Source organism: Sprattus sprattus (assembly GCF_963457725.1).
Source record: "Sprattus sprattus genome assembly, chromosome: 19".
NCBI classification, from domain to species: domain Eukaryota; kingdom Metazoa; phylum Chordata; class Actinopteri; order Clupeiformes; family Clupeidae; genus Sprattus; species Sprattus sprattus.
The window spans coordinates 21983807-21992098 of record NC_137917.1 but is presented as its reverse complement, the minus strand read 5'-3'; the positions used below and the strand labels follow the sequence as shown (position 1 = coordinate 21992098).

General features: G+C 47.8%; 1 protein-coding gene across 1 annotated transcript in view; it reads left to right on the top strand.

Annotated features, from left to right (window-relative positions):
* Positions 1–8292, top strand: part of arhgap33 (Rho GTPase activating protein 33) — a gene marked incomplete at both ends in the record, with an annotated part of 32496 nt that overhangs the window by 10806 nt on the left and 13398 nt on the right. The window contains 11 exons of the mRNA XM_080858070.1: positions 36–122; positions 836–973; positions 1684–1776; positions 2699–2821; positions 4077–4154; positions 4704–4767; positions 5166–5216; positions 6758–6907; positions 7265–7367; positions 7535–7679; positions 8098–8180. Coding sequence (XP_080714196.1) covers positions 36–122; positions 836–973; positions 1684–1776; positions 2699–2821; positions 4077–4154; positions 4704–4767; positions 5166–5216; positions 6758–6907; positions 7265–7367; positions 7535–7679; positions 8098–8180 — 1115 coding nt within the window. The remainder of the gene's footprint in view (positions 1–35; positions 123–835; positions 974–1683; positions 1777–2698; positions 2822–4076; positions 4155–4703; positions 4768–5165; positions 5217–6757; positions 6908–7264; positions 7368–7534; positions 7680–8097; positions 8181–8292) is intronic.

Genomic DNA, 8292 nt, shown 5'->3' with positions numbered 1-8292 from the left:
TGTGTGTGTGTGTGTTCACATGTGTGGTTGCACAGTTGCAGTTTGCGAACGAGCAGACCGACGCCAGCTGGACGTTGGGCTCAGCCAAAGACCTGGTCTTCCTCGTGCAGGTGTCTTGCCAGGTGAGTGGTCACAGAACAAGCATAGACTGGGCACAGGCCCTGGCGAGGGGTTATTTACACACACACACACACACACACACACACACACACACACACACACACACAGAGTCACAGACTGGGCACAGGCCCTGGCGAGGGGTTATTTTTAAGCAGCCTCCTCCTGTCCCCATCGCCACATTCACAGCAACAATCAGATGAAAAGAAGCGAGCTCCATCAAGCCTCCTGATTAAGCAACCATAATGTCACATGTTCATCCTCCTCACAGTCTGGTCTTGTGTGGGTGTAGCTCTCTGGTCCAGTGATGCTCTTCTCATGGCTGTGCTTTGGATTTTGGACCGTCCTCCTGTGGATTTCTTTCTTTGTATTTCTTTGTACTTCTCGATCGCTCTCTCTGTCTGTTTTCCTCTCTTTCCTGTGTCTATAAAACTCTAGCTACCTTACCGCCTTCCACCTCCCCCCCCCCCCCCCCAGATCCCCTGTCTGTTGTTTTCTTTTTTTCTCCATTTCTCTCTCCATCTCTGTGCAGTCTCTCACAGACCACCTGTCTCTCGCGATGTTGCTCAGTCTCTCACAGACCACCTCTCTCTCACTCGCTCTTTCTTTCTCAGAGACATTTTTTATTGTTGATCACTCCTCTACTCTCTTTGCCTCTTTGACTCAGTGACTCATTCTTGTTAATCGTACCACGTCTCCTCCGTCTCTCCGCAACTAGGGCAAGACGTGGATGGTGCGGCGCTCGTACGAGGAGTTCCGGACGCTGGACGCCCACCTCCACCAGTGCATTTACGACCGACGATACTCGCAGCTGCTGCCCCTGCCACCGCTTAGCGAGATCGGAGACAAGGTGGAGGTGAGCGTGCCCTCCTTTCAGGCTCCCCTGCTCCTCCTGGCTCCTCCTGGCTCCTCCTTTCAGGCTCCCCTGCTCCTCCTGGCTCCTCCTGGCGCCGTCCGCCAGGAGTTAACGAGCAGCCGGGGGGGCGGGGGGGGGGGGGCTTTTTCAGACGGCGCTCGGGTTTAAGCTAGCGTAGGACTCTTCAGTTCAGTTTTTAGCAGGGCGGTATCGAGGTCAGTGTGTAGCTATCGAGGGCGGTGAACAGACACCTGGGTATGGCGAGCTTGAGCCGTGCCTGCTCAACAGGACACCCACGATGAGCTGTTACTCTGGGCCTGAAGTGCTGTTGCATTTAAATGTGAGGTTTAGTTTAGTTTACTTTTTTCCTGGCTTCTTGTTGCATCGCTGTATAGAGTATGTTACTACAAATCAACGAAGCAAATTAACATGACAATGATTTCTGACAATGCAGTTTCCTGCAAACCATGACTTCTGTTTTTCTTTTCCATCATCTTTTGCGCTCTCTGTCTTTGTTTGTCTGTCTATCTGTCTCTCTCTCTCTCTCACTCTCTCTCTCACTCTCTCTCTCACTCTCACTCTCACTCTCACTCTCACTCTCACTCTCACTCTCACTCTCACTCTCTCTCTCTCTCTCTTTCTCTCTCTCTCTCTCTCTCTCTCTCTCTCTCTGTCTCTCTCGCTCCCTTCACTCATCCTCTGTCAATCAGATCTTCACCCCACTGCTGTCCGAGTACCTGAGTCGCCTCTCTATGGTCGTGGACAACAAGCTGAACTGTGGGCCTGTGCTCACCTGGATGGAGGTGAGGACCCTGCTAGTAGTCTATGAAGCTGTCCCTTAGCAACGGCACAGTAGGAACTACCCTGCTAGTAGTCTATGAAGCTGTCCCTGAACGATGGCACAGTCAGAACTACCCTGCTAGTAGTCTATGAAGCTGTCCCTTAGCAACAGCAGTCAGAACTACAATGGTAGTAGTCTATGAAGCTGTCCCTTAGCGACGGCACAGTCAGAACTACCATGCTAGTAGTCTATGAAGCTGTCCCTTAGCAACAGCAGTCAGAACTACCATGGTAGCTGTCTATAAAGCTGTCCCTTAGCGACGGCACAGTCAGAACTACCATGGTAGCTGTCTATGAAGCTGTCCCTTAGCGACGGCACAGTCAGAACTACCATGCTAGCTGTCTATGAAGCTGTCCCTTAGCGACAGCAGTCAGAACTACCATGGTAATAGTCTATGAAGCTGTCCCTTAGCGGCGGCACAGTCAGAACTACCATGCTAGCTGTCTATGAAGCTGTCCTTTAGCGACGGCACAGTCTGTTTCGGATGTTTAGACATTTATAAGAAACTACCATGTCATCTCATGTTACAGTGGTAGTGGAAAGGCAGCTGTCATTTGTGGGGCGACAGTGGTAGAGAGGTCGTTTAGTAATCAGAAGGTTGCTAGTTCGATTCCCACTGTCGAAGCGTCCTTGAGCAAGACAACGAACCCTTAAATGCTCCTGATGTGCAGTGTGCCATCAGTGTAGATGTAAAATATATATACATGCTTGTAAGTCACTTTGGATAAAAGAGTCTGCTTAATGACTTAATGTAATGTAACAGTAAGGGTCTGAAATGTAGAGGCCGTGTAAAACATGACATGAAGGCTCGGGTGGAGGTGGGCGCTGGGAATGGTGAAAGCCTCCTGTGAAGTTGTTGAGCGTGATGACCTTGTCCCACTCAGATTGACAACCACGGGAACAGGTTTATGCTGAAAGAAGAGGCCTCGCTGAACGTCCCTGCCATCGCTGCTGCTCATGTCATCAAGCGCTACACAGCGCAGGCCAGCGACGAGATCTCCATCGAGGTACGGCCGCTCAGAATCTCTCTCAGATGCAGAGCATCAACCAAGACATGCACAGGCTGCCAATCAAAAACCAATCCTGTTAAGTTAAATGAGCGTTTTGAAGTCTGGATTGAATATATGAATCCATGTTGCTAATTGGTGGCTAATCGTTTGTTCAGCAGTAATTCTGGCCATGGTTGTTATATTTCGGTGGCTCGATCTTATCCCACAGAGTCTTCACACCTCCTCCTCTCCCATGACCGTCACTCTCTCTCTCCTTCATGTTCTCCTTCCTCCTCCTCTTCCTCCTTTTAGCATGTCTATTCCTGTCCCCCCCCCCCCCCCCCTCCTGTAGTCATGCTCCACATACAGTTTTTCTTTCTGGGCCAGAGAACGGGGTGACCCGCCACTTAAGCCCATTTAGGTCCCGTCGCTCCTTATCAACCTTCATCAGCTTCATCTCTCTTTCAGCTTCTCTGTCTATCTTTCTCTTTCACTCTTTCTCTTCTCTCTCTCTCACTCTCTCTCTCTCTCTCTCTCTCTCTCTCTCTCTCTCTTTCTCTCTCTCTCTCTCTCTCTCTCTCTCTCTCTCTCATTTGGTAAAAAATGAGAACTTGTTTTTTTTTTCCCCGTCTCAGTTGTTCTCCTCTTTCTGGGTCAGAGAGAGAAGTTGTGGAGAAAAAGTTTTAAGCTGTGCCCGTCCCTACATGCGACTGTTTAACCAATGCCATTGTGTACGTACTGTCTGGAGGCTGTTTTGGTTGCAGCCGAAGTGTTTTGTCTGCAGAGTTTGTCGACGGTGTATTTGTGTTTGTGCTCCTGCAGACCTCTGTGGTTGTTAACCCCCTCATGCTGGTGCTTCTGTGCAGAGGTTAAAGCGTTTCTTTAAACGTCTCACAGCGTGCTCTCTGTGACCACGGATCTACGCAGCTCTGAGTAACTTTGCGTTCTCATGAGCTACATTTGCACACAGGCAAATGTTCGCCAAGAAACCTGTAGTCTCAGTAGATCGTGGTGTGCCTGTGCTTGTCCTGTTGGAGAAAAAACAAAACATTGACAAGCTGTCAGTGAATGTCAAAAGCATTCACCACGCACAGACAGCCAGCTTGTTATTGTCATCATTTACCTGTCTTGACTGTGTGTAATCTGTGTGTTTATGTTTGTGTGTGTGTGTGTGTGTGTATGCTGGCTTGTGTGTACATGCTGGTGCATGTTTGCGTATACGTGCGTGTGTGTGTGTGTGTGTGTGTGTGTGTGTGTGTGTTGGTGCTTGCAGGTGGGAGACATCTTATCTGTGATAGACATGCCACCCAAGGAGGACACCAGCTGGTGGAGAGGCAAACATGGCTTTCAGGTGCCCATCCAGCTCACAGCACTCACTCATCACCTCCTACTGGCCTCACTGTCCCCCGTGCTCAGGCACCTCATCACCTCCTACTGGCCTCACTGTCCCCCATGCTCAGGCACCTCTGCTTCTGTTTCCCCATCTATTATTCCTGTCTTGCCTTTTCCATCCTTGCTCTTGTTTGGCTTGCTTCAGTCTTTGTTCTTGTTTTTTTGTTGTTTTTGTTTTGTCTCTTTCTCTCTCTCTCTCTCTCTCTCTCTCTCTCTCTCTCTCTCTCTCTCTCTCTCTCTCTCTCCCGCAGTTAGTGACTGCTTTCTTCTCCATGTTTTCCACCTTTTTTCCCCCTCTGAATCCTCCTCTGATTCTCCCCTCTCAGGCCTGTCCTCCTCCCTCTCCCTCTCTACACCAGCAGAGGCACAATAACATTGGAAGCGTCCATAGTATACTCTGCCTGGACTAATTTCAACATCTCTGTCTCTGTGTGTGTGTGTTTGTGTTTGTGTGTCTGTGTTTGTGTGGGTGTGCGCGTGTCTGTGTGTGTGCCCGCATGGCCTGCAGGTTGGATTCTTTCCCAGTGAGTGTGTGGAGCTGATCAATGAGAGACCCCAGCCCTCAAAACTAGGTATGTACATGTACTCCACTCCATGGTAATGCTGAGAGGGTAGAAATTAAATGTTAATCTTTTCTGGGGCAGCTTGTCACAGTTTTTTTTGTTTCTGTATGTTGTTTAAGTCTGAGTGCTTCATGGCCTTGACGTATTAAATTGTGTGTGTGTCTGAGTGTCTGTGTGTGTCTCTGTGTCTAAATGCCTAATAATAGTTATAACACATCACATTAATAAACCTAAAGCTGTTAATCATTGTCACAATATTTGTAATTGCCCTGGGGGTTCACACTTGTTTTTAATCTATTGTATGTAAGGCATTGGGGGGGGGGGGGGTCTCTGTGTATGGAAATGTAAATACTTATCGTCTCTATCCATCATCAATAATTTCCCTGTCTATCTTTTTGTCGTTGAAGAGGTTGACGGAATGGGTATCAGTGGTGGCGAGCCCTCCTCTCCTACGTCAGGTGAGAGCTGCTAAATGATCCACTGGCTGCTTGTCTCTGCTGTGAATGTTCAAGCCAAGGTTTATTAGCCTCACAGGGTAATGATAGTCAGTCTGGACGATGAAGGTTAATGTTGAGAAGCTTTCTGTTGTGAGATGTCCTTTTTTCTCAGACAGGCTGTTGTGGCAGAGTTTAGCTTGCTCTGTCAGCAACAAATGCACAGTGACGTTGTCTCTTTGTGCAGAAGCACCACAACAATAAATCAACTCAGAAGTTTTGTAGCTATTTTAGAACTTCTGCTTTTTTTTTACCGGCTGTGTAGGAAGAGTTGGGGGGGTTCAGCCACTGTCCTTTCTGTCACGTGATGTGTTCTCCCTTTCTGAGCTATCGTAATTAGCCTTTAGCTTTCAGCTCCCACTTGATGAATCCAGCATTTCAGTGCTGCCTTCTTGGAGTCGTCGTTTATCTCTCTGTGTGTGTTTCCTCTCTTTTTTTTCTTTCTCTCTGTTGTTCCTCTTCCCTCTTAGTTCTTCAGCCTTGGTTCCTAAGATTCTCTGGTAACAGCTTCAAATGGAATTATTCAACCCCTCCTCGCATACCTCTGTTTGCTAATACAAGGCCCCTTCCTAACTGTTTCCTCCTGCTAACTTCATTTACTTCCTTTCAGCAGAAACAGAATTAGTCCCTCACATCTGAAGTACAGACACATACAGAACTCAGACATGCCAGTCACCATGAATATAAGTGTACGATTCTAATTAAGGAAAAGATGGGTCACCAGTTATTTTAGACCTATCTATGATTACTAGCAAGTTCAGTTCCAAAGTGCCAAAGTATTTAACCCCCTCTATACCCTCACCATTTCTCGATCTCAGACTATCTTTTTATTATCCATGAAACAGCAATAACTTTCAGGGTTATTGAATAGTTTAGCAAGGCACTGTGAATGAATGCGGCTAGGTTGACTCCAGAGTGAAGGTGATAGATTTGTTTCCATTTCCACTGTTAGTGTCACGGCGCTCTTTAATCCTAATCTCTCTAACACAGGCCCGTGGTTCGCTGCTTACTGTGTTGATGGCATCGATTAGCGCCCGGCCATTCAAAAAAAAAAAAAAGAACACGCCGAGGTCCGTTCATACGTTGACTGACACAGGCTTTCATGAACCCATTTAACCCCTAGTTTGTCTTCATGTCCACCGGTTATTCTGTGGATTTAATGGGCGCAAAGTGCTTTACTCCAGGGACCAGAGGCAGTGTGTGTTCCTTGGGTGACCACTTGTTCCATGTTTTATGGAAGTAGTTTTGATGCTCACGGCTCAGGCTCTGACACACACGCACTCACTCAAATACTAGATGTACTAGAACACACACACACACACAGAGCTCCACACAAAAAAGCATTCACTCACTCAGTCTCACACACACACACACACACACACACACATGCATCTCTATTGTGAGTGCTTTGAAAAGCCCTGTGGGAACTTCTTGGAGTCTCTTGTCATTACTTGCATCCCCTTTGCAAATTAACTCAGTGGCTCTCTGTCGCCCCCCCCTGGCAGTTTCCAAGAAGCACGGCAAGTTGATGGGTTTCCTGAGGACCTTCATGAAGTCACGGCCCACCAAACAGAAGCTGAAGCAGCGCGGCATCCTCAAGGAGCGGGTGTTCGGCTGCGACCTCGGAGAGCACTTGCTTAACTCCGGACAAGACGGTACGAGGAAATGATCAGTGACGACTGTCGTCCTGCGTGAAAGACCGTACGCCTTCAGACACCTAACAGAAAAAGCGGAAAGACTGTAATGGGTTGCTATTAGAATCATATTACAAATAACGGCTTGAAGTAGTTGACAAAATGGCCGTAGTTAACGTAGGGGAATTTTTTTTTAATTATTTAATAAAACCATGTTGTAATGGGAAGATGAAGTGCTTACAATTTTATAACACTTGTGTTGGAGTAAAGTGACAGAAATGACACTTAAAGTTCCACACCATCCATGACCAACTTGAGTTGAAGTACTATGTGCCATATGCTCTCTGTAAAGCTCCTCTGTGTGGTTTTCCCGTGCAGTCCCCCAGGTGCTGAAAAGCTGCTCAGAGTTCCTAGAGAAGCATGGCGTTGTGGATGGTATCTACAGACACTCCGGGGTCTCCTCCAACATCCAGAAGCTCAGGTTTGATCCCTTCTCATCGTACTCCTGCGCACGATGATTTCCCCTCGGGCATACGCTGTATAGTACTGTACATCCAGGACATTGTTGGCTGACCAATTTCCTAACCCAAGTTAGGAGGCCGCAAGCATTAAACGTGACGGGCTGCTCTCCGCCAATTCCTCCCTCAGGCACGAGTTTGACAGCGAGAACGTTCCAGACCTGACGAAGGAGCTGTACATGCAGGACATCCACTGCGTGGGCTCTCTGTGTAAGCTGTACTTCCGGGAGCTGCCCAACCCGCTGCTCACATACCAGCTCTACGAAAAGTTCGCCGTGAGTGTCCACGTTCCCAACCAGACACCCACAGGCCTCTCTGGCAACTCTTCTCTCTCTTCTCTTTCTTCACTCTCTCTCCTCTCATTCTTCTCTCTCTCTCTCTCACTCTCTCTCTCTTCTTTCTCTCTCTCTCTCTCATCTCTTCTCTTCTCTCGCTCCTCTTTTCTCTCTCTCTTCTCCCCCTCCTCCACAGAGTATGAGCATAGCAGATGATACCTAATTGTCCTGTAGACAACATTAATGACATAAGTCTGATTTAACAGGATCATAAGTCTAGTAATGGTTTATCAATCACTTAAATACCTGAATTGCAGTGGATGTTGGTCGTAACTGGTACATGTTTGCGGTAATAAATAGTAAGTGTTCTTCTCGTATTTCCCCACTCTATACATGTTCCTTCTCCTCCACTGGACAGGACTGCATGGGAGAGATGACTGAGGACGAGCGTATGGTGAAGGTGCATGACGTCATTCAGCAGCTGCCTCCTCCTCACTACAGGTAACACACACACACACACACACACATATGCACACACACACACACACACACACACAAACCCACATGCATACACACACACAGATGAGGATAATACATCTTCTATCAGTGGCAA